The following is a 27881-nucleotide window of genomic DNA, read 5'->3' as shown; positions in this document are numbered from 1 at the left end:
AATCATTGAAAAATACATTCTCAAGAGTGTGGTTAGGTTTTGGTTTTTGTCTAATTACGTTATATTTTTACTTTTGAGAGTGAATCTTACATTAGAAGCCTCAAGAGAAAGATTTAAATAAAACAGAACTTTGAAGACATACGAGAAATCTATTTCAAAATACTGATAACACAATCTTGCGTTTCAACGGTTGATTTTAATGAATTTCTTTTTTCCATCATATCATATTCAATACGCCTAATTTTATTGGGTAAGTCTTTACTCTGTACTTTGTAAGTCTTTAAATTATTAAACATTTTATTTGTACCCTTTAAACAAGTTTTCGAAGTTATAGATCTTTACGTATTGTGTGTAAATACACGGTCTTTGAAAATATAAGAGCCTGTCCACATGCACATTTTGACTCGCGCGTAACAAGTTGCACGTTCTCCAGGTACAAGTGACCTCATTGAGCCGTCCACAAGCGATCGCTACACTCTGGAAGATCGCGGTGTTTACAGCCATTCCAAAATGAATTACAACCACCTGGTGCTCGAACGCGAGTTTTTATAGCCACTCCGAAATAAATTACGTCACCTAGCTTGGAAAGTGCCAAGAATACATATTGCAAGTTATCCCGAATTACAAAATCTCATAGAAACCGAGTAACACAATTGAGTTGTCGAGCTTTTTTCTACGCTCGCGTTTATTTTTTATGCCGATTCAAAAATGAATTACGTCACCTAGCTGGTTCACTGCCAAATGGAACGCGCAGAAACGCTGTATTTGGACAGAAGACATTTTTGCGTTTATTTTTTATGCCGATTCAAAAATGAATTACGTCACCTAGCTGGTTCACTGCCAAATGGAACGCGCAGAAACGCTGTATTTGGACAGAAGACATTTTTGCGTTTATTTTTTATGCCGATTCAAAAATGAATTACGTCACCTAGCTGGTTCACTGCCAAATGGAACGCGCAGAAACGCTGTATTTGGACAGAAGACATTTTTGGTACTCAAGCATAAATCGCGGTGGGACTCACGCCATGTGGACAAGCTCTAAGCCTCATATAAAATAATCTGTTCTTTGCCTCTCGGATATCATTGACTATAAGTATTATACATACTTAAATAATGGGCAATGATAATTATACTGTCTCAAATTTAAACCAACCGAGAAAATAGAAGTATGAAATAATCCTGTGACTTTTTGATGATAATATTTTTTGTATTCCAAATGGAATCATTGTTAAAACGGTTTTGTTTAAGTCATGTATAATATAATGGTAAGACAATATCAATTAATCTGTTTTGATAAAACTTGATAACTGACAATTTTTAGTATCGGATACTTGGACAAGCAGGGCTCACCGGAGACTGCTGGATAACGAGAGGAATAGAGTGAGAGATAGTGGAATAGAGAGTGAGAGAATTGAGGAGGCCAAGGAGAGATTTGGGCTGTAGTACAATTGGAAGGAATTGGATATTTGGACGGTGTTATGTATGATACCCAAAAATCTTAAACAAATTACTGTACAATCTGCACTTATTTCATTTAGCTTGATGAAAAATATGACAGCCAAAACTGAATTATTTTACAATATGTACATCCAATCATAAACAAATCACAGAATTATTCAGACATTATTAGAATCAATTCAGACAGGTATGTCTGGCTATTATAAAACTGTGCAGTGAAAAGTGTTGTGTTCACAGTTTGGCGAGTGATCTGACAAGTGCCGCAAAGTACTGGAGAAAGGGACGGCGCTAGAAGCGGGTGCCTGGACGGGAGAAGGCCGGGGGTTTGGTGGGACGACTGCCCACCCCGCCCGCCGACCCCACACTCGCCGTGTTGCCCCCTCGCCTAACTCCGCGCAGCTCACGGTCCACCTGAAAATTGATAGTCTATAAATCAATCCTGATTTACTTTAATATAAAATTAAATAGATTGTATCGATATAAATTTGTCAATGAGTTACCTCAAGTTCCTCAAGTTTTTGCGTGAGCACAAGCTTCTGCTGTACAGCCAGCCTCAACAGTTGGTTGAGGGTCCTCCTTTCTTCTTCCGCGGCGGCCAATTGCGCCTGGAGATCTTCTACCTGCGTCGCATACTCTTCGCAGCGAGCCGCAAACATCGCCCGGAGGCCTATAATTGAAATTAGTTACACAAAATTAGAATTGATTGACTGAGAGAAGTAGACACAGAGGAATCAACAAATTTTTCACCTACAAAACTAACTGTGCATATCAGAAATTAACGTCCGTTAAATAAGAGTTAAGTATATAAAAAGCAATTATTATAATGTTTTCTCAACGTGAAAACGATGAATAATCAGAATGATTTATTTTTCCCCTGACAGTTAAATGCACTTTGCCCATTCTCCGACCATGTTTGATCCTAATAAGATTATAAGGGCCTCCATAGGGTGGAGGTATGTGTTAACAGAATTTGTTTTTACGAGAAATGGATGTCAGCCACTTGCTCAACCTATTAGGTACATACTCTGGCTCGTACACAAATTGAAAAACAATATGTGTACATGTCAGACCCAGGATTCGAACTTGGGACTCTCGACGCTATAGGCCGACGCTTGAGCCGCGCGTACATCGAGGGTATTACTCCCATTACTCCTGCAAAATTAATCCTTTTGAAAAAATTGCTTGAAATACATATAATATACAATATACATATTATACATATAATTATACAATAAAATTGGCTGAAACAAACATCCTCAGATGCCAGTTTATGCCTTTGCCGACATGTGTACCGGGGAATTCTCGTAAAGGATTAGCATGCTCGATGTAAGTTTTCCACAACTTCTCTTCTTGATAAGGCTCGCGCAAACCAGTTATGAGGTTAGCTAAACTGCTATTATTATAGTCGTGTGTTAAAATACACCCATGCCTCATTCATTTCCAGTCACGAAATGATAAAAAAATACTAGAATCAAAATTCTTCTTAAAGCATTTTATCACTGAACGGTATTACAAATTGAACAATTTGCCAGCTTGCTATGCTGTCACTTTGAATGTCAGAATCGCACTGAGCTGAAACTGTTCATGCATCACCTCAACACAAGACCCAAAACTCATGTACTTGTTTCAATGTATATCATTATTTTCTTTCTTAAGCCTCAATTACATTGAGCTTCTTTACGAGCTGTTTATTGGCGAATTTACAATCTGCCTGGAAAGTCGCCCAGTGTAATCATCGAATAAGCAGGTTGTAAAAACTCTACCGAGAAAAGTTGAAAGCCAGTCAACTTTACACGCTACACGCCGGCGTGTGTACCTACTGCGTCTGCGCAGTAGAGCGCAGTACCAACCTCCCGGTAAAAAAACCAACTACGTTCCGTCAAAATAGTCGCTGGCTTGTGGCTTCTCAGCGAATGAAAAGTTTTGTGTGTAATCATCAAATCGCAGTAGCTGAATCACCCGCTTTTAAATTCGCCAATAAACAGCTCGTAAAGAAGCTCAATTTAATTGAGGCTATACCGAGGTAAATAATAAATAATGAACACCTTACGTACTGCTTTACCGACAAATAATATAGCTTGTAAAATCAATTGTTTCAAAGACGGCTTCTAATCAATAAAATATGGTATAAGAGCATTGGAATACTTACTGGAGAAAGTGGCAGCGTCCTCCTTGAGCAGGCGGAGTTCATTCCTCAGTTTGAGCATAGTATCGGAGACGATATTCTTTTCGTTCTCATACTTGGACTTGAGGTTGTTGAGAGCCACCTCGGCGGTGTTCTTATTGGATTTGAGGACGGTTCGGAGGGTGGCGATCTGCTCCCGCTTCGTGGACAGCAGACTCTTCAGTTTGATCACCTGCTCTTGCAGGTCGCAGATCTCCATGTCACCTTCGTCACGGACTGGAAAACATAATACGAACAACATTAATAATGAGTAACTGTGCTGTCATGCTACCAGTATTCGAATAGCATGCATGTTATACTCATTTAGGACAGTGCTCCGCAACCGGTGTGCCGCGGCACACTGGTGTGCCGTGAGACGATGCTAGGTGTGCCGCGGTGCAATAGCCAAATTTGCGTACATGGTTGGTAATATATTTGAGCACCTGCATGAACTTAATAAAACAATGCAAGGTCAGAATGAAAATATATTGACGTGCTCTGATAAATTAGCAGAATTTAAAAATAAACTCGAACTTTGGCAGAAGGAGTTAAGACAAGGATCTCTACAAATGTTCCAAAGGAACTACCAGACCACCATTGAAAACAAGCAATCAATTTTGGATCCGTCTCAAAAACATGTAACTTTGCTGCAAAAGAAATTTCATCAGTATTTTCATACAATCAATGCGACTGGATAAGAAACCCTTTTGCAACCAATGCCAAAAAATCTATAGAAGGGGTTTTCCTATAAATTCGAGAGGAATTTGTTGGATTGATAAATGACGGGACGCTAAAACTGAACTTCGCCGATGTTCCTTTGGTTATTTTCTGGATTTCGGTTAATAAAAAATATCCTCGGATTTCCGACAAAACTATCGCAGTTCAGCTCCCATTTTCGATTCAAAAAAGTCGCCTGCGGCGCTATTTCACTGCACCAGTATTAATATTTTAAAACATCTTATTGTAGGATACAATTTATTATTATTGTGTCAATACTCGACAAATACATATTGCTAACCCGACAACTAACCATAATTATATTAATATAATATAACCATACGTAAAATTGCTAAACATAAAATCAATACCATTAATTACCTCTAACACTATTTTAAAAATGCTATTTTAGAGTATCACGCTGTCTTCAACCTTATTTATAGGTAGAGGGCCCCACCAAAAATCTTGGCCTGGGGTCCCCCTTCAGGATGTGGGGACCATGTTTTGGTGTATAAATTGTTTTACGTGTGGTGTGCCGCGGAATTCTGGGAAGACCTTTGGTGTGCCGTGGGTGGGAAAAGGTTGCGGAGCACTGATTTAGGACACACTTATTTCTTCTTTGCTTCATTGTGAACATCTTAAGCATTACAAACACCGTACTTTCCACATAGGTACAGGTCAGTGGCAAACGGTGGAGGTAGGCTGTTAAGATCCGCCATAATAATAATGCACACTAAACGTTGTTAGTTATATGTATTTGTTTTTATTGACATAAGACTGCAATTTACAGATGGTGTTGGTTAGTTTTTAAAAATCAATACAACAAAATTGTGCACACTTTTTCATTCATACTTATTTGTTTTCGTTGGATTAAATATACATATTACAAATATTGTTGGTCCATTTTTTTAAATTCATTAACCCATTCACTGCGTCTAACGCAACTGGTGCGTTGTCCATCAGGTGGCCATTATATATAATTAGCATGTTTTTTAAATGTGGTAATTAGGGTCAAGTTCCGCAGCGAATGGGTTAAGCCCTGCCTTAACAAAACCATAACAAATAGAAAATATTATCCTATCTATAAAATATCCAAAGTTATGTATGATTTAATTGCATAATTTTAGACGAGTATTTTTTGACTATTATCTCGTCACTGTTCTGGCAGAAGACACTAATTCGAAAAAATGACATATTGAGTTAGTTATACCAAAATGTTCCTTATTTCAAACTTTACAGTCTGGAAGCCTTCTTCATAAATATACAGTCTTTATTTTAAAGTCATCCTTTTTACGACTACTTAATAAACTCACATGATAGACGATTTCAAACATTTTAACAACTTCAAAGTCAAATTACTCAAAACTAGTATTCTCCAGTTAGTGTGTTCTGCCAGAACAGAGACGATCTATTATGGCTTGGTTTAGGCAAGGTTTAATTGAATTTTAAAAACTAACCAACACCATCTGTAAATTATAGTTTTATTTCAATGAGAACAAATACGTATGTCTTAAAAAGTTTAACGTGCACTATTTATGGCGGATCTTAGGTAGCATAAGTCAGAACAAATGTATACTAAATTTCAAGAATAGAACATTCTAATAATTCCAGTATAATATCTCGACAGTATCAAAAAAACTCAGCTTACCTTGAGTATTGACTGCTCTAGCCTTGCCCATATCAATTGTGCTATCTACGGCAGCCTTGAGATGTTCGATCTGGTCGAGCAAAGTGTCCACGTGCTTTGCGGTCTCCGCTGCTTCCACCACGCCTTCTTCTTCATCCAGCTGAGCATCCTCTTCACTGATTGTACGGGTGCCGTTCTCTTCCAAAGCCTCGGCATCTGTAATAGGACATAGGTGTCATCAAAATATACCTGAACAATCATGAATATAAAATATTTACATCACAATGAAATAAAAAATAATTTTAAGACAATCTCATATTCAAATTTATTATAATACAGTGAAACCTCGATTCTACGGTTTTCAAGGGACCCTAAAAAACGATAAATGCGGGAATTTTTTTTTGACGTCTAGAATAATTATTTTCAGTTTTTCGGCTACAGTTCTAGTTTTCTTCATGCGGAGCATTTTAGCTGCGACTTCGTCTAAAAATTCGTGATACGAGATGCTAGGCAAGCCTGAGCGCCGACCAACCTGTGCATACAAAGCGACGCGACTGAAAGGTCTGTCTGTATATATCATAAACAATTCTACGAAAGCGAAATGAAAAATATTCAACAAAAACGGTCAATCGGGATAATATTTGTGACGGGACCATAATATTTAGACGATAGATCAAGGAAAACGATAAATCGGGGAACGGTTAATGCGGTATTATTTAACATTGTTTTTATGGGTGTTTGGCGAGACTTTCAAAATTGAACGATCCGTGCGGGAAAACAATTTATGCGAGATCAGGGTTCCACTGTAATCCTATTCAAATGTATAGTTTTATTAAAATGGCTCTACAATCCGGTGTTGATCTTCAGAAGAGCGCCTCACGAAGAAGTTTCGAAGACATTTTTGTTTTACGAGAAATGGACGCTAAAAACAACATCATATACGTTACTACAATACACCAAGACTATACAATACAGTGGAATCTCACTAATCCAGCACTATGTTAAACCAGATGGTGTCGGATTATTGCAATGTTGTATTGGAAATTGACATTATCTCACCTGGTGCATTTTTCTCGTGGTGCAACAACACCCGGCTGGGTTCCTGCCCGTTGACGGTGCAGACATGGTGGTAGAGGCGGGCGAGGTGATCTGTGGCAGCCGATAGCCTGGCCGCTGCGGCGCCTCCCAAGGCGGACGCGCGCCGGAGGGCCCGTCTCGCCGACGCGGAACGTGACTCCAGGTCTAGACACTGCACAAGTGTTGCCATTAGTTAATGTTTTATACTAAACAAAAACAGCTTAGTCATCAATATGGTGGTCTTTGTAGTCCAATGCATTAGGCACTGGCTTACTATCCACAGGCTCTGAGTTCAATCCCAGGTAAGGTCACATAATATCATCTATGTGACTTTCTCAAAGCCTGTGTGTTTCTGTCACTATTTTACTACAATTATTATACTACTGTCAATGGATTTTATGGTCAGTTGTAGTGTCAAAAAGAAAGAAAAAAATAACACCAGCGTACTGGCGGGTTGTTTGAAAAACAAAAAAATTCAAGGTACTCTAAATTTAATACGCAGAAGCACGATCTGTTTGTGAAATGAGTAAGTTTGAAAACCACTGATGTAGTTGAAGATTTACAAACCTTGTTGTTAACAGTGGCGAGTTCATTTCTAAGATGTCTGGCGAGGTCGGGAATGGATGCGGAGCGTTCCAGCTCCATAAGGCGGGTCTGAAGTTGCTCGATTTCAGGACCAGACGTGTGGAACCAGCCGCAGTAGTCTTTCGACTCCTATATTATAATAAAGCTAATTAAAAATACACATTTACCATAAGCAGTAAAAAATAAGAATTATGAATTACAACTTGCTAATATTACATTCTTAAATCTTGTAAATTATTTATTGAATAAAAAAAATAATTAATTAAAGATCCATTATTACTTGTTCCAAGAAAACCAATTGATATTTCTCAATAATTGTTTATTAATGCTTTTAGTGTTTGAAGAAGAACTAGTCAAGCCAAATCATTCAAATACTAGGTATATGTTGCTATCAAAACAACAACACCATTTTATACATTAGGTGTCCATGGATAATTAAATCGTAAGAATAAAATGTGAAGAATGTTGTATGTTTCAATCCACTTATACTACTTTAATCCTCAGCACCCCAATTATCCGGTAAAAGGAGTGTAAACAAAAGCCAAACTTTATATGATTGAATAAGTCATGTACCAATGTAGTACCTGAGTTCCGATATTTCTTCTCATGTTGTGTAGGGCTTCTACGCTGGCGGAGGTTGTAAGCAGTGACGCTTTGAGGGCGCGCGTCTCTCCGGCGCCTCGTTCAGCACCTTCACGTGCTTCCCGTAGACTAACATTTAACGCGCTCTAAAAATAAATAACAAATCAATCACTTAAAGGTAAGTTGCAACATTATTTAAGTCAACACATGACCATGCCTTGTGAAACTGTGGTGTATTTGTCCAATATTTAATCAATTCCCTAATGTCGTCTCTAATGTTAAAGACGACAATATTGTAAAAGAAACGAGAATACAAGTACATACATAATTCTTGTAATTCTCATACATTAAAATCAAATTACAGAAAATGGATGTATCTGGTTGATTAGATGGCATGTCACCTCACATTACAATAGTTCAGTCAGATGTCTAAATAAAAATTGCATTTTTTTTGTTTTTTACACATGACTTTAAATGACACTGATTGGACTAATGAACAGATGGCCGTAATGGATCTTTAAGGAGCTTATCCTGTACAGTAGTGGCGAGGGGTGGAAGTAGGCTGTTAAGATTCGACATAAACAGTGAATACTAAACTTTGTCAGTCGTACGTATTTGTTTTCAATTGAAGTAAGAATACATTTTGCAGATGGTGCTGGTTAGTTTTTAAAATTCAATTAACCCTGCCTAACCAAACCATAATAGTTTAGGAATGCACAAATGGCCGTAATATATCTTTAAGGACCTCATTCTGTACAGCAGTGGAGAAGGGTGGAGGTAGGCTGTTAAGATTTGACATAAATAGTGAACACTAAACTTTGTTAGTCATATGTATTTGTTTTCATTGAACTAAAAATATATTTTGCAGATGGTGCTGGTTAGTTTGTTAAAATTCAATTAAACCTTGCCTAAACCAAACCATAATAGTTTAAGTATGCTATGGGCAATCCAATGAAAATAGTGCACACTTTTTCAGTCATACTTATTTGTTTTCGTTGAATTAAGAATACATAATAAATATTACAGATGGAATTGGTCAGTTTTTTGAAATTCATCTATACCAAACCACAATCGGTAAAAACTATTCTTCTATCTATAAAATATCTAAAATTATGGTTTAATGGCATAATTTTCGATATTTCATAGATACATGAATATTTTTTGAATATCATCTACTATGGCTTGGATTTGGTAGGGTTTAGTTGAATTTTAAAAATTAATAAACACTCTCTACACATTGTAGTGTTAGTTCAATGAAAACAAATACGTTTGACTGACAAACTTTAGTGTGCACTATTTATGTCAGATCTTAACAGCCTACCTTCACCCTTCGCCACTGCTGTATAGCATAATCGCTTAGTATCTGTACAGCTCATAAATAAGTACCCAATAACCATAAATATGACTACCATTATATGATCCGTAAGTCCGCGACCAAATTGATTTTAAGCAATTGTATGGGTCAAGGCCATGGGGTTCTAACAAAGTCCTATGGCCCAGTATTTGCTGCAGGCATCTCTTCTCTTCTCAAAGCAAAGCATACGGCTGCTAGAAGTCTTTGTAAAGTGCCATGATTCGCTACCGTAAAACAACACTATGAGTGTTCGACAGGCGACATTTGATTGATATTCTGCATTGAGTTGAATGTCCCTCCCGTCAATCCCATTTGGATAACGAACCCATTTTGCGAAATGCTATTTCCCGTGACATGTACTCCCAGAACGTGTCCGGAAACTTGTACGTATGCAGTTCGCCGTATCACACTTCACCGTGAAATGTTGTATCGGATATATATGGCCGTATATTAAAGACCGTCCAACCTCTTTGGGTTATTTGATTATTTGTTAGGTTAGGTTAGTTTTTATTCTTGAATTCATGAATTTTGTCAAAATCAGCTATGAAAATTGAATTAATGTTCATATTGAATCTAATAAAATTGGAGACCGTATAGTATACTGTCATCTCTTTCCGACAAGAAAGCTCACGGCGAACTGTGCTACGGTGAACCCTCACGGGTAAAAATGTTGTGAACATATAACGCTTCCAGATATTTAAAACAGTCAACACTCTCGATGTTCAGCCGTCGCTGATCAAATGGAAAACTGGATCAGAACAGGTTTCATTAGCTTTTGTTTTCTAACTTTATTTAAAATAGCTTTGCAACCTGTCTTTTAAATACCCCGATAGAATTGTCAAACGATTCACAGTCATAATAATAAATGAAGGGCCTGATCTAAAATACCTCTTCAATCTTACCTTCTCGCTCTCAACAGATTCAAGCTGCTTCTCCAGCTTCTTGAGTTCGTTGAGGTGAATCTCGGAGAAGAGATCAACGTTACGGGCGTCGGCTGGCGAGGCGAGTTCCTGGCCGCTCTGGAGATCGGCTTGGATTTTACGCAGCGCTGAAACCTCATCTTCACCGTCACTGCCCATCGTTGCATCGTCATTCATCCCTGTAAATAACATTTTAAATAAACTAACAGTAGAAAAATGATTTAATTATTGAAGACAAACCACATTACATCAATATGTACTATTCATTCGTTTATAAATAGTGCTTGCACCAAGCTGGACCATGTAAAATACCTTGGTTACCATCTACAGCATTGTTTCTCAATTAATTGTGGTTAGTGCATCTATACTATACACAAGACTGCTAACGGCGGCTATCGAGGGTAGTTTATCATAATGTATTGAGGTATTATAATTCTTACAATACGTGATATCTTTTAACAGCAGCTCTCTTGGCTGTGTTAACTTTTAGAGCGAGATAGACAGTTTTGTCACTTTAGACGGCTAACTTATTGTAACAATTATAATACCTGAATACATAAATATGATAAATTACCCTCGATAGCTGTCTTATGTATAGAACAGATGCGCAGAGAACCCTTTTATATGTTGTACAAAGTGACAGATAAACATACTTAATTTAATATTGATTTTAATACATCGGCAAGATATGCAATTTTGGATTATCACAAAATGTTTGTTGATTGAAATCTATTATTCAAAAAATATGTCAACAACTCTTCCTGCAGTTCAGTCATTCTAATGAAGGTATTTCTAGCTGGTCTTCCTCAATCCCTTTACCAAAATCATATCTTACAAGGATTAACAAACCTCGCAGAACCCTTAATTTTATCTCACGGACCCATTTAGGAAGACATGAGTTTGTTTAGGGTGTAAGGCATAAGATGGAGAATGATTAGGTGCTAAATTGTATCCATACCGATTGAAACCAGCAGGTCTATTCTTAACAGCTATCACTTTAGTACGTTTCCGTTATTATCAATGGTCAAAATTAGCATGTTAGGAATTCTTTACACTAAACATGATTAAACAGATAGCGGCGGCTATCTTTAATTCTTGGTAGACATGTCGGTCAAATTCGGATATGTTCACGCGGCTGAACCCAAGCGGACAAGACCGAACACGAGCGGATAAAGCCGAACTAGCGCCATCCAATCGGTAATGCGCCGAACACAATAATTTTGTATTGACATAACATAACCTACAATTTTATTAGTCATGTCATATGGTTTTGGTTCCCGAACGTCGAAATGCGCAAAGTTTTTTCAATAAACATTAAACCTTTAAACCTCAAACTATCAACATAACCTTCAATTTTGCCAGTCATGTCAGCTAAACACGGAGATGTTGACGTAATTATTTTAGTAACATCTTGTATCTCAATTGACGTACTCTGTCTCGTTCTCACGTTAGCACACCCAATAGAGGCGCAGGTAAAAGACATCACCTTTTGACAGTTCAGATGGTTAACTTTTTTACATAATCAACCACTGGAATACATAAAGTGATAAATGTGATATATTTATCACAATTAGCTCTTTTTCGATGTTACGTGATATGTTAGAATAAGCTGCAGGATGTTAAATGAACATACTATTGGAAGACTAGAGACTTTCGAGATGTGGCTCTATCGGTGTACCTTGAGTATTTCCTAGGCTGATCATACATACTATTAATACGGAGGTTACAAGACAACCAGATAAGCGGAGAACTTATCAAGCACAGAAATGCTGCATACTTTGGCCATATTTTCCGCAATGAAAAGTATGGTTTACACCAACTTATAATGCAGGGAAAGGTGGACGGTAGCAGAAACTATGTTCAGACATTGATGACCTGATACAAAAGGCCCAGAAGAAAAATACATCTTGTAATTTGGTTGTAAACATCGGATAATTAGTTGAGCCATACCTCTTATACTGTATGCAAGATTGGTGATATTATAGAGGGCATCACGCCCAGCATGGTGATCTAACTCTCTTCTGAGCTGTCTCCTGGCCTCCCGCTCGGAGCCCAAAGCCTCCAGGGCCTCGGCCAACTGCCTCTCTGCAATGCGCCGCAGCCCTCCCAACTCTTCGGCAGTCGCTCGTAGTTCCCCCGCTTCTTCACGGAGTCGTCGCACTTCATGTTTGGCTCCCTCGAATTCCACCTTGAAGACAAACATTTAATTGATTAATATCAAATATACAGATTTGTGTGAACCATTACACGTTTACTTATACCCCGAAAGTGTGCTGCGGTTCGCTGTTATATTCTCTCAATGCTTTTCTATGGCATGGTGGCAGTAGCAAAGGGTGGAGATAGGCAGTTAAGATCCCCCATAAATAGTGCACATTAAACTTTGTTAGTCATACGTAATTATTTTTATTGAACTAAGACTACAATTTACAGATGGTGTTGGTTAGTTTTTAAAAATCAATTAAACCCTGCCTCACCAAACCATAATAGTTTTGGTATATTTTCGGCGATACGAGAAAATTGTGCACACTTTTTCATTCATACTTATTTATTTTTGTAGGATTAAGTATAAATATTACACATATTGTTGGTTCATTTTTTTAAATTTATTAAGCCCTGCCTAAACTAAACTATATTAGATAAAAAATATTATTCTACATATAAAATATCCAATGTTATGTATGATTTAATTGCATAATTTTAGATATTTTATAAGTAGACGGGTATTTTTTGACTATTATCTATTATGACTTGGTTTTCGTAAGGTTTAATTGAATTTTAAAAACTAACCAACACCATCTGTAAAGTGTAGTCTGATTTCAATGAAAACAAATACATATGACTGACAAAGTTTAGTGTGCACTATTTAAGGCGGATCTTAACAGCCTACCTCCACCCTTCGCCACTGCATGGTGGTATGGATACTAAACACAAAAATACAGAATTGAGACCTTTGAGATGTGGCTGTATAGACGTGACCTCAAAATCCCTATGACTGGTTGACTAATAGTAATGTCCACAAACAAATAAGGACAGAGATGTTTAGCATCAAAACTAAAAAAATACAGCATAGAGCCACATTATAAGCGGACGAAGGTACAGCATTCCTTAGCTCGTTATCGATATCAAATTTCGTGGATTTGTTTTCATTACGAGTGCAACTTCACTGAACTGTGAAAGTACCGCAGACAATAAGGTGAAGGATGCCGACCTCCAACACGGGGTGACACAAGAAGATACAAATAAAAAATGCTAGTGAAACTAATACCCTGTTTACTATGCATGGATTTACTGTTGACAGTAAGAAAATGTATGGGTATACATGTATTATCCTGCAGTTGGCAAGATTGCATGCATGAATCAAACAAGTTTGGAAGCTTCTGAATTTTCATATGACAGTAAGATTTTTTCAATCTACGCCTGTGCAGAAGAACGATAGTGGCGAACCTGCCGGCAGAAAAACGAACTACGAACGAATTTTCAGGTTGACCGATTTTCACTACCTGTCAAATAGTACCATAAAATGACAACATATATTCTCGCTCACTCTTAAAGAATGAAATGGAGAGACAGTCAGCACTTTTACTTGTAAACAGTTATTGTCATGATAGTTTAAAATAAGCACTATTGCCGCCAGTAAATCCATGCACATGTACAGGCACTATAAGACATGATTTTTGGTTTAACGCATGTGCCTTGTCACACATACTAATGCAAAAGATGAAAAAATGGTGGAATTAACCTCACTAATGAGTGTAATCTTGGTTTCCAAAAGCTTTTAAAGGACAGCGCATTCCCACAAAATACCAAAGCAACTCTCCTGTACATAGTATTTAAGTATGGATTAGAATGCTCGGCTGAGAGAAAGGTGGATATCTTTAATTAATATCATTAATAAAAATGGCATTTGCAGGTTTGAGGAAATATATTAACTTAAAGAATGGAATATGCGGCGTCTCGTCACATCAAAGGTGAAGAAGCCACATAGAGCTGAGTCGACTGTGTGCTAGGGATAATTCAAGGAAGTCTAACCCGGACCTGCTTTTTCTAGAAGCAACGCTACGGCTAATTTTTCTATTGTGCGTGCAGATCATAATATGTGAAAACTAAAATGGAATAACGTGACTACTTTCGTCCTGTGAGAAATGAGTCTGTGAAGAATATGCAAAATTTGGTGGCTGTAATAAAATGTTGGTCATTGTTAAAACCGAAAATCTGGTAACTCATACTTTCTTTCGACCATGTCCGATCCTAATAAGATCATATGGGCCTCCGGAGTGGAGGTTTGTATTAACAAATTTTATTTTTACGAAAAATGGATGTCAGTCACTTGCTCAACCTAATAGGTCCATACTCTGACTCATATACAGTTTGAAAAACAATATGTGTACTTGTCAGACCCAGGATTCGAACCTGGAACCCACGACGCTATAGGCCATCGCTCAAACGGCGTAGCCATCGTGGGTTCTACAAAAGCTTGATATTATATCGCAGAAGTAGGAAAAATTTATTCAGATTTTTTTTATAAGCGTTCTCGTGCACCTATGCACACCTTAAAGGGAACGTTGCCTACAAGGCTGCTAAATTTCATCAACATGCCAGAGCAACAGGATACTGGCATGGTTTTTCGAAGACACAAGAAAACAGGCGAACGACGGGTATTTTTGGAGGTTCTGTCTGGTGCACATATTACATCTTCTAATTAATCCCGACGAAGAACGCATTTATTCTTTTAATGGAAATGTGATTTTGAAATAAATCAAATGGGATTTCAACTAAAAGCTTTAAGACTTTCATATCGCTTTCTAAAATTGGAACCGATCCAACGGAAATTATATTGATTTGTATGGATATAAATGATTCATTATACAACATTTTCACTTACTTACTCTTAACTTTATTCTTAAAGAACAATATCTCGGCTGTAAAGCGAAGTATACCTCCTTTACCAATGCATCGGATGAAACATTACCTGTGAAGACTTGAGCGCCGCGACTTGCTTCTGCAGGGTGATGTTCTCTTCTTCTAATTCAGCATACTCGGTCATCATTCTGGCCTCGCAGGCTCTAGCCTCTCGGGCGTCAGCCTTGGCCGCCCGCCTCTCCGCCTCAGCCCCCGCACCCAGCCGAGACGCCTCACTGCCCTCCTGCAGCGCCCTCTCTCGTTCTCCCACAACTCGTTCCAGCTCCTGGCGCAACTGGATATCAAAACAAACAAATTATATTACAACAGTTACAAAAAATTCACAGAAGAAAACTATAATATTATACACTTATTTATAGTCATGTAAATATTGTAAATTGCAATGTTCGATGTCAAGTATTTACTTAAAATAGTTTATAAAGTTAGTCTCTTAGTAAAAGAAAAATTTAGATTATAAAAGTTGCACAACATGTCACGGAGGCATATGTTTGAGCGTAACGGAGCATACGAGAGTGTGTGACGTAATTAAGTACATATGCCAAAACCTTTAAATGGTTTAAGCTCGCAGGCAGAATGGTGCTGGACGAATATCGATGGTCTAATACTAATACCCCGTATCTGACGGAAATGCCTTTTTGATGTACTAAAAACAAGAAAAATACTGCCCATCGACTGGGAAATTCCTGTATCTGTAGTTATTTTAACAAAAATGATACAGCCACATTTCCCGTATATGAACATTTGTTATGTTCAAAATGAACATAACTAACTTTCATACCTCTGGCAACCCCGACGATTATTTATGGTCACGTCGAAGGAGTGTACGCGATTAAAAGAGATGTCGCTGATGGAATTTCCGACCGCAAAGGAGGTCGCAAGGTGAGAACGCAGCAACATGGCTTTTTGATTCTGACTGTCGTCTAGTATAGTCGTGCTCCGCTTTAGTTTTACCCAACATTTATAATGGACGTCACTTAACGGAGCACGATTGCAGCCGCAGTGCTTGAAGCCTCTGATCGTTCCAGTTTGGTATTTTAAAACTATTATTATTTGATTCACTACTCTTCCAATGTTTCTTTTCAAACTTAGCTGCTTGCATTTATTTTAGTATTTACAAATTTCAATATCGAGCCGCTTAATAACCTTTTAATGTATTTCTAATCTCTTGCTTTGACGATAATATTGTTTCTGTCAAGTATATAAATTGCTCTTTTATTTATTGCTCCTACTTTATTCCACACTGTTAAATAATTATAATCTTTCACGGTCTCACGATTGTGTGGCGCCCAGGACATTATTATTTACATCTTTAACCATAGATTGCACGTGCCTTGAGCCGTGTAATCCCTTCTTGTTTTCTAATTAAATTTTACAGTTGTCAGTTGCGAGGTTGCGGAAGTAATTATTGTTCAGCTTGAAAATATCAGGTAATCCATGGCCCTTGCTTATGTCTCATGCTCTCTTTAACTTGACACTTTACTCTATTCTAATTCTATTTTAGAAACATTCTTTTGTTTTGTGATTGTGACGACAAAGATCACAATCACAAAATATTAATATATCACATTGCAGAAATAAACCTGTAATAGCCCGAATTTTGCCTCTAAGCTGTCAACCGTGCTGCATGACGTTTGTTGAATTCAGCTTCAAAATGTCACTTTCGAATTATTTAAAAGGGAAAACAGTAAGTAATATGAAAAATTTGGATTTTTATCTTTATATATATCATATTTTATTGGATGTTATTATATTAGGCATTATGTAGGCCATCGGTATGATAATTCAGCGACTCCCAAGGGATATAAGATAACCGAAAGTCTGTCCAAGGTATATGAAATATTAACGTTTGGTAAAATTATGTTGCAGCAAGGAACGAGGAACTGAGAAGAGAGACAGAGCTTGATTAAATATTATAAATAATTAATTTTATTACTTAGTTAAAGGCAAAAGAAAGGCTCTTTGTATGACATGGCAAATGGCAAACATTACATGGCAAATAATTACCAATAAACACAGTACTGTTATGTGGCGGAATTGTCGGGATTCGGCGAAATTCCACATCTGCATTACAAAAAGGTCTTTATTATTAAATTACTTCTTGAAAATTTCTTATCACTTTGATTACCATATGGTCAGGCTAGTTGTAAGTACAATAATGACAGATTAGTCATCATATTATGAATGCGTGTATTAATTAAGGCTCTAAGTCTACATACCAATGCCAAAAACGTCAACTATGGTCTAAGTGCCACAAGCAAGTCAAAAAAATAAGCAAAATATTTAAATTTGGCGACGTTTTAAGTCCGTTGGCGTGTTTTATTTATAATGGTGTAAGTACCACCGCAGTGGTCAACAGTATTCAATATAAAATGGCTGACAACGGTGTGTTGACACTCGCAAGCTCTTAACACTGTGAAACCACATTTTTCAAAAGGTCTGCTTCATGCAATTTTACTGCAATGACTCAGTATTTTGTAACCACAGGCAATACTACTTTTTGGTACTTAGCACCTTAATTAATACACGTATTCATATTTAGAGGGATTTAAAATAATTGAAGTAGGTAATATTTTAGCTTTTGTCAATGGTCACATCACGTTACATAAGTTATAGATATTGCCTTTTATATATTTCTTTTGCTTCTCTTTGGTCCATAGACCTATTAAGAATTTGGTTGGTTTATCGACACACACGATAGTCCGGTTAACCGGGTATGGTTTTACTAGGTTTGGATGCTTTGTTCAAGCATTAACATGATGACATCATCATGCAAAGCGAATGAATGAAATTATTGTTTTACAGAATAACACATACATAAAGTTATGCTTTAGAAAATAGTAGGGAGTGCGGTGCTGTTGTATAATCTTAGAACATCTGCCACTGATTATAACCTCACCGAGAACCCGAAACCCCTGGTATTAAAATCCTGTGCCTTTCACATTAAATTACAAGGATAAGCATTATATTATTATATTGTGTTTTATTTTAATTAATAAGATTCCACTAACAATTGACTGTTACCCATTTAAGTATTTTCGGTAATCATACCTGACAGAGTGAAAGAAGCTAGTATAGCATTTTTCAACCTTATTGAGTTAGTGACACCAAAATTATACAGCGAAAAAAATTTGCTTGAAATAATAGGTAACAGTTGCCATTTTCGAAAAATTTTCACTATACACTGGTTGGGAAACACTGATCTAGTAGATTGTGATTATTTAAAACATATTTACAATAATATGGTGCGGACAAGAAATTTCTCTATACATGTAGTTTGACACAGAACTTTATGTAGGTACATACATTAAATATCTGGCATAGGGTAAATATTTATTTTAGGGCATTAAATTAAACAAAAAGTGTATACATAGTACATAATATATTATGAACACAGCAAATTTAAAGGGGAAATATTCTGTTGACTGTCATACATTCAAGTATTGTCCAACAATAACTTCTTGTCGACCTGTTAAAACTATAAACTAAGACACTTCCGTTTTCAAATTAGGTTTTCACACGTCCCCAAATTTATCATTTCATTTTACGCTTCTGTAGTGTACAGATCTATCAATTTACGTGATTTGATGCTTTTTATAATAAAAATATGTCTAAAACGATCAGGGGTAATGTTAGAATTATTATTAGTAAACTGTTGGCTTATTGCGAAGAAGAAAAGGAGTCGCATCTAAAAAGGGAGCCGATACATTATTTAAACATGCGTTGCCGCCATCACAGGCTATCATATCTATATGTGACTACAGCGACTTTCTGTTATCGACGAGATCTTGTTGTCGGACAGTTATCAAGAAATTTACATAATTTAATTATGTTCATAAATTTTAAGAATATAATATCAATTAATTGAAAATAAAAAAGTTTCCTAGAAAAAATCTTTCGGACCGAATCGGATTAAAACACATGACTTTTGCTTGCTGGGCGAGTGCTTTATTTATTAAGTCTACTTGCAGATAATTTCTAATTCCTACATGGCTGAGGACGTTTTCAAATTCCGTAGACATGGCTACCACCTTTATAATTTATCTGATCAAAAATTCCATGCATATCAAAATAAATAAACTAAATATCTAGCGTTATTTCAACACATTTAAAGCTGTTGGAAGCATCAAAAAACGCTAGTAAAAACACCACAAGTTAGATGCATTTTTTGCCTATCGAAAAATGCTAGATATGGCAAGAAAAAAGCTAAATTGGCAACGCTCGCTACAAATGTTGTGATTCGTCTTGCGTACTTGTACTTCCCGGGTCTTTTCGGATGTTAATGTATTAAAAGATTTCTATAATTCCTTAGTTCGAGACAGGTTTGAGAGTTGGTTTATTATTTACTCTTCGCATCAGTTAAAGTTCAAAAAAAAATTTGAGACTCCTTTACATTTAGACTGTATGGATACTATCCGTGGCTATATCCAACTGACTTTCGCTTACATACTACAGTCCAAAATTTAGAAGAGATCTATATTTAACTACATATTTCTTCCGACTTATACGCGGTATAAATGAAAACCCTTCCACACATTATAGTATTGACTCGTGTATACCTGATAACTATCTTAGAAATCAGGAGCATATGTTACTTGTCCTCCCAAGGTGCAGAACTAACCTGCCGTTGGTAATACCAAATGGAAAAGCAATAGTTGTTCAATCAAATCGCTTTGGATATTGATATATTCCAATTACGAGAGGTCGAGTTTAGGTGGACATTGTTTTATAAGTTTGATTTAGTCAGTGTATTTCCATGTGGTTTTTACTCATATAATTACCCTGTCCTTTATTTAAATATTGTTAACACTTATTATGTTGTGAATGCTTTGAATTTGTAATTTGTCATGTTCACTATAATATTAGGTAAAATAAATCAATTCTAATACTACTATAAGAACATACATAATTTTGAAAACACTTCCGAGAAAATATATTATAACCATTAGAAAAAATCTTTTTGAAAAAAGTAAGACACCCAGGAATTGAACCTGCATCTCTCGGATATCGCGCCCACGCACATAGACCACTATGTTAAAGGAGTCATACTTAATTGCGACAAATTTTAACTACTACCTTTTAATATTCACTGAAGCACTTTCCAAATTGAGCTACTATTGGCGATCGACTTTTTTATTTTAAATCAAACTACTTTAAGAGAAAAATCGCCTAATAGAATAGACCTTATGTAGTGAATATTGTTTTAAAAACATGATAGACAACCCCTAATTATTTAATTTTAACATGCAGGCAATGTAATAGAATTAATTGTACCATTAGATATTCATCCTCGATACTGCTTACATACTGAACCACTTTTATAGATAAAATAACACAACTATTTTGACACGTCACTTAAATGTCATATATTATCGATCACATTAAACACTTCTTTTTAAATCATCACTCTTATTTATATAGCATATAATTATACCTAAAAAATTAATCCCATTAAACGCACACTTAAAATACTGAATTTAATAATCATAAACGATGTGGATAGATGAACATATCTTATGAAAATTATAGTACTTACGCAGTGTTTTAAATTAAAAAAAACATGATTATGTTTTTCAGCGCTAAAGACGCGCTAACCATTAGATGTAATTAGCATGATATTTAAATGTGGTAATTAATTAGTAATTATTTGGTCAGTAGTGAATGTGTTTTAATATATTATTTAAATTGTGAAAAATGTATTTACATTTTAAATACACTTGAGAGCCATAAAAAGCAACAAAAAAAAAATTTTCCCTTTTGTACTTATAATTAATTTCAAATTAAGAATCTGTCAGGGCTAATAATTATTTCATAAAAAAAACATTTGAAGGTTGATCACTACAGTAATAAGCTGTCAGGAGTGGCTAAATAAATGAATTTATCTTTTCAAATTTGCAATGTCAATTATTAATTAAATCTATGGTATTAAAACAATGTCAATGTATTACAGTGACATATAAGTAACACTCATTTGTTTAACAGTCACAAAAATGGTGGAAAACATGACATATTCCATGTTTGAAATCATGCAATAAACTGACTTAGTCAGTGTACTGACATTCCTGTCGGTAAATGGACTGAGATCATCTGTTTAAAAAAACTCAATATGAAACAGGCATCAAGGACAAATGGAGTATCCATCTCACTCTAATATATGGGCATGATTCAATTTATTTCTGGAGCGGTTCAAACAGTTAACAGGGCCCACCCACACCAATCTAAACAAATCGGGCATACATGTGCCAGTGCACACACACATGCACATGATTATAAATTGGAGAATTTCAAACTGTGTCGCGCAGAATTTATATAAAAATATGTTTAGTTTACATTTTGTGAACATCACAGATTGATTCACGACATTCACAATATGATAAAAACAAATAAAGAAATAACTGTAAAAACTAGGTACATGAAAGTACACTGATTGAGCTAAGTAGAATTTATAGAACATGTCCACCTAAACTCATCTCACACAACTGGAATACATCAATTTTTGAAGTGATTTGATTGAACACAGTTATTGCCCACCCAATTACCATTGCAAGAATACACAGGACAACACTACCGCGAATGTTAGTTAGTTCTCATTTACATCATGCACAAGTTGGAAAAATACGTAACTAAATACAGATGTATTCTAACTTTAAGACTACACATACGTCATCACTCATCAGGATCACACTCGACTGAGAGCTGACCTCACCTCTTCACCGTTGCTATCAGACTATTTTACCTGCTTGTAATGAATGGTTGCAAGTGTGTTATTATTATTAACTAAGCCTCAGAACCTTTTGAGATATCAAAATAAAACTCTATAAGCAATGGAAGTTTCATCAATATTGGTCGATTAGTTTTTGAGTTATAATAGAACAAAAAAAACTATATTTTGAATTTTGATTCATGAAAATAGTCAAAACACTTACTTAGACATTTCAATCTTATTTTTAGTATAGATTGTTTGAAAACTACTGGAGCAACTTTAACCAAATATTAAATGTTAAAATGCCAAATATTAAAAGTGGTTTTCAAACTTTTTCGCAGCATGACACCCTAAAAGTATTTTTTTACGGGGCCCCCAAAAATTATCATGGTGGGATAGGTGAGCCCGGTTTCGTCCCTAGGCAAATTGCCGCCCTCAAGCGAAATCAAAACGGTGCCCCTTTTTGGTCTGAAATTTTATGTAAATACATTAATTAACTACCTAGCTCGAAGCTCGAAGAGATAACTTTCAATTGGCCGCTCAGAATATTAAAAAAATCATTATCATTTACAGCACTATGACCCTCGGTGGGTTTTGGCCTCCTTTAAAACTTCCTTCATCATGACCGATCCAACACCGTCACTCTCTAGTTGCTTCGGCATTGCCAAAACCTCAATATATGAGCAAGGACAAATAATTTGTCATATAGGCCCTGACGTATAGAATGTCGACATTATGGAAAACTAGCTAAATATAAAAGCTATGCGTATAGAAGATATAAACGCAATGACAGATAGTAAAACAAACACAAATATGGCAACACCGCTTCCCACAATGAGAATTGTTTTAATTTTTTAAATTGCAACTTTCAGTAGATTTTTTAAATATTTTTAAAATGTTATACGATAATAATTAAGGGGCTTACAAACAAAAATGGCGGTTTTTATTTTTGTAAAATGTTAGTGAGTTATTAAAAATATGTTATATCTTTCTTATAGGTATAATTTCTGAAAAAATATTGTTTGTATACTAAAAATATATAACACTTTTTTTAGAAATTACACCTATAAAAGAAAAATAAAACATTTGTTTTGACTGTCATTTATGTCTGTAGAGCCCTCAATAATTGTAAAAGTATGGAAACTATTATATACAATTGAATATTTAAAATAAACTTTAAATAATTTAACGGTTGCTTTATCAGTGGTTAATTTAATAAATACACTCACTGCAGATACACTATACCGGCAGTGGTAAAACCTTTTTACGATTGGGTGCCAAAAAACCAAAGAAATATTTGTAATAATGAGTGACGTGCCAGTGAATTTTTAGTTACGAAGTTTTTCCATTGAAGTGGAGATTTTTTTCATTCCTTCCCAAAACAAATTTTCAGCATGATTGATGGTATTTTGGCTTTCAAACGGCCAACAGTGTGAACCAATTAATCAGCAAATCAACGAATCAACGAATGAACAGTGAATTACCAAACGGGTTTCCCCAAGAGAAAATTTCCATCCAGGACTGAGTTTTATTTAAACCTTTCTTCCAAAAATTTTTTTAATTAAATTTTCTCACCATTGTCAGGTGCTACATTGGTACCCTTAAAATTAACATTTTGCATCATCCTCGTAGAGTTTCTACAATTCTTTCACGTTCCTGCAGAATCACTGAACATGTCAAACATAGCATGTATGCCATAGGTTAGCCACCACTATGCTATACAGTATCTATCTCTTAGCATTCTCATATTTTTTACTGAAATGTCAACACAGCCTTATTTATTATTAAAATGGCATCAGTTGACACATAATATGTACATGATATCAATCCAGTTTCAATAATATAATAAAACATGTTTAATACTGCTAGTTTTTCGCGTTTATGTATATAATCAATATCTACTCAAAACAATTTTGATTTGCCGGAAACAAGTAAAACTATTTTTGATTTATATTTAGAATACGTAATTATATAACGGACATAAGCCACACGTTTATTGTTTGCACTATTTCATATCCAAGGGAAGATCAACGGTAAACATAGAGGAGAATTATGCGGTATTTCGTGGCTTAAGAGCCTCCATAATTAGTACGAATACAGCTCTACCAAGCTGTTTCAGGTAGCAGATAATAGATTAAAAATAGCTGTCGGATCAGTGAGATTCTACTGTAGTGTGAAGCAATTTCCCTTTTTAATTTCAATCACTGTCCCGCAGAGCCATGCCACAAATTCAAACATGGATGCTTATCAACATGTCACAATAACCGTTAGCATTATTTAAAAAGTGAATTATTATGGCGGCATCAAAAAAAAATGCCAATTATAATTAAAATATTCAACAATTAGCGTAAAATTTCTCAATCGAGTGCATAGCATGTCTTCAGTAGAGCATCATAATTGAGAAATTACCATAATTAAAGAAATTGACAAATTAATAATACATATAAGATAATGGATTTATTATTATAAACTGTTTACATATTCATTACATTAGTGTAAATTTTCTAAATCAGTTTTAGCCGTAAGGCACTCGACTAGCTGCGAGATGATCTGTAGTTCACTATAATACAAATAAACAACTATAACTGTCCGACAACAAGAAATCGGTGATAACAGGAAGTCGCTGTAGTCGCATATAGAAGACTTCTCAGTGACGTACGTCATGGCGGCAACGCGTGCTAGAGACGTGTTTAAATAATGTATCGGCTCTAAGCTCTATTGTATAAGCCCGAACGTCATAATAGTGGGCATGTTTTAACATGACAATGCGACACCTTTTCTTCTTCGCAATGAGCCAAAAATTTATTGGTAATAATTTCAACATCACTCCTGATCGTTTTAGACATATTTTTATTATAAAAAGCTTCAAAATACGTAAATTGATAGATCCGTACACCGCGGGAGCGTAAAATGAATTGATAAATTTGGGGGCGTTCCTCATTTGTAAACGGAAGTGCGAGTAGCTTTACTGGAAGGAATTATTAGTTCACAGTTTTAACACGTGGACAAGAAGTTCTTGTTCGACAACACTCGATTTCTTTGGCGGGTCTCGTAGTGCAGTGCGTAAGGTGCTGGCCTTCTACCCGAGTTCTGGGTTCGATCCCGGTGAGGACATAATATTTATGTGATTTTCTCAAAGCCTGGGTGTTTGTGATTGTTCAAAATTACCAACAACCAACCACCTTGTACGAAAAAGCAAGGACATGGTTATTAATTATTCTAAAAAATAAACACTTGATTTCTTTAATCTTGATTTTTTCATGCACTAATTGGAATGTAATATTTGAAGTTATACTTTTGTATTTAATTTAATTATTTTAAAATGTGGGTCGTAAAAATGTTGAATCTTTGTCGATTTGTCTCCCGAAGGTGAGGCTTACCCTGGACCCACATCCTGCCTATGATGATAGTGATGTGTATACTTTGTTACTTAAAAAGCTGTAATAAATTTTAATCTGTAGTAATTTTTAGAGGGTTGTTAAATTATTTACGGCACATATTTGGCAGTATAAATGTATCTGACTTATTTAAATGAGCACTACTAAGCTAAGAGCCCTTAATCGCACGTCAATAAATACAATGCATACCTGTTTGACTTCATTTTCAAGGTCGAGGATCTGCAGGTTGAGGGAGGTCTCCATGGCGGCTGACTCGTTGAGGAGGGCATCTTCCTGCTCGATGCCAGTCTTCGTGGTCACCTTCTGCGATGACTGGAACTTGGCCAGCGCCTGCAAACACATCATACTTTTGTATTCATCAATTTTAATATCAATCCAGAGGTGTGGAAGAAAGTCTTTACTAGACATACAAAAATCGTGAACAGCAATGGCCCCAAGTTTGAGCCCTGAGGTACACCAGAAAATATTTCAAATGTCTGTGATTGATAAAGGTCGTACGATATGTATTGTTGACGATTCTTAAAATAACTCCCGAATAAGCTGAGAAATCGATTAGACAATCCAATTTGTTGGAGTATTTCCATTCGAATATCGTGATCGATTCTGTCAAATGCCATTGACAATAAAATTTTTATTTCATTGTTTATTTGTTAAATCTGTCATGTCACAGTGCATATCACGTCTTGCATACCTTGCAAAACACTAAAAAACATTAAATTTAATGTTAAGACAAATAGCACCTGTACACGTGCATGGATTTACTTGCACCAATAGTGTGTATTTTAAAATTTTTAAATTATCGCAATAATAACTATTTACGCGTAAAAGTGCTGACTGTCTCTCCAATCTCATTTTTCAAGCGTAAGCAAGACACTATGTTCTCATTGTATAGTACTAATTGATAGATTCAGACAGATTCGGACAAGTTTGTAGATAATCGGTAGACGTCAAAATATTAAATGCGGTGTAGTTCATATTTCTTACAGCAGGTTCGGCACTATCGTTCTACTGCGCATGTGCACTGCCATGCAAGTACCAATTAATGCGTGAAAATTCAAAAGCTTCTGAACTTTTTTGGGTACTTAATTGTGCCGCAGATGAGCTTTTATAATTTTTTTTTACGAAAACTGTTTATTCCATGTAGACAATTATAATAAATATTTTTTTCTGTCGGCGCAACGGCTTTTCGATCCAATAATTGTTAATTTTAAATTTTCATACATTTTGATGCATAATTATCACAAACTAAAATTATATTAGGTAATATTAGGTTGGGGTAGGTTAGGTTTGGTTTGGTCTAAAAAGAAAGTTATAAAATCTCATGACAGCATCTGCGGCACATTTAACCTTTTTTGATACATGCATGCAATCCTGCAACTTGCACGATAATACGAGGTTGATACCCCGTTTACACGTGCATGGATGTACTGTGCACAGTAAGAAAATGTATGGGGAAACATGTATTATCCTGCAGTTGGCAAGATTGCGTGCATAAATCAAACAAGATTGGAAGATTCCAAATTGTGATGATTTATTGCGCGCAAGTGAGATTATTTTCGATCTGCGCCTGCGCAGTAGAGCGAGATAGCGATAGAGAACATGCCGGTAAAAAAACGAACTACTCATTTTGAGCTCCGATTTTCAATACGACCTGTCAGATAGTAGTATAAAATGACAACCTCGCGTCTCGCTTACTCTTGAAGAATGAGATTGGAAAGACAGTCAGCACTTTTACGTGTAAACAGTTATTGTCATGACAGTTTAAAATAAGCACAATTGCCGACAGTAATTCCATGCGTGTGTACAGGCACTATGACTGTAACTTAAAAGTGCATGTTGAATAGCATGATTTTATATTAAATGATGAATATCGGTGGTTGCGACGACTCTAGTCGTGGTCACGGCAGGAAATTATACACGCAGCGTTAAATAATGTAGAATATTCTGTAATTACTTAATACATGTTTTGTGCAATAGGATCGCGCTTAACGACAACGTCAGTTTACCTCTTGCGTGATCTCCAGTTCGTGTTTAGCATTTTCGTACAAAGTCTCGAGGTCCTCGCACTTTTGCTGCAGAGAGCTCTTCTCCTCGAGGAGGACCAGCCCGTATTGGGCCGACTGCACCTTCTCACTGCTGGCCTGGTCCAGCTCCCGGCCGAGCCTCTCGATCTCCGCCTTCAGCTCCGATACGTTGACGCCGGCCACGTCCGGAGACGCCATGCTCGCGCCCTTCGGAACTTACTTCTACGTGAAAACGGGAAAATAATCGTGCGGTAAACATATATGAAAGAGCGACTTTCGATTGCAAATTATGCTACATTCTTTCGACGAAAATGTGATACGCGATGACAGGCAGGCAGGCCTAATATTTTAATGT

At 36.1% G+C, this 27881-nt stretch overlaps 2 protein-coding genes across 4 annotated transcripts in view; one reads left to right on the top strand and one right to left on the bottom strand.

Annotated features, from left to right (window-relative positions):
- Window positions 1-48: 48 nt before the first annotated feature.
- On the bottom strand, window positions 49-27881 carry BicD (Microtubule-associated protein Bicaudal D). 3 transcript variants are annotated; one of them, XR_015070212.1, is made up of 13 exons: window positions 27509-27881; window positions 25692-25832; window positions 15454-15678; window positions 12435-12672; window positions 10467-10663; window positions 8213-8356; window positions 7611-7757; window positions 7026-7215; window positions 5988-6182; window positions 3608-3859; window positions 1959-2125; window positions 929-1869; window positions 49-722 (listed from the first exon to the last, which is right to left on the bottom strand). XR_015070212.1 is itself a non-coding variant. In XM_085943619.1 (12 exons), the coding sequence occupies exons 1-12, from the start codon at window positions 27722-27724 to the stop codon at window positions 1747-1749; spliced, it is 2235 nt and encodes a 744-aa protein (XP_085799745.1). In that variant the 5' UTR covers window positions 27725-27852; the 3' UTR covers window positions 215-1746. The 3 variants fall into 3 exon arrangements, 1 of the variants encoding a protein (XP_085799745.1); XR_015070211.1 differs by having other exon boundaries at window positions 49-825; window positions 27509-27852; XM_085943619.1 differs by having other exon boundaries at window positions 215-1869; window positions 27509-27852.
- Cks30A (Cyclin-dependent kinase subunit 30A) overlaps window positions 18936-27881 on the top strand; it is a 204656-nt gene continuing 195710 nt past the window's right edge. Inside the window, exon 1 of the mRNA XM_085943651.1 lies at window positions 18936-19155. The gene's annotated coding sequence lies outside the window, so the exon portion shown is untranslated. The remainder of the gene's footprint in view (window positions 19156-27881) is intronic.

The sequence above is a fragment of the Rhyacophila brunnea genome, unplaced genomic scaffold (genome assembly GCF_057557595.1).
Source record: "Rhyacophila brunnea isolate RB1 unplaced genomic scaffold, BYU_Rbru_1.0 scaffold_16, whole genome shotgun sequence".
Taxonomy (NCBI): Eukaryota; Metazoa; Arthropoda; class Insecta; order Trichoptera; family Rhyacophilidae; genus Rhyacophila; species Rhyacophila brunnea.
This window is presented reverse-complemented; position numbering and strand designations above follow the sequence as displayed.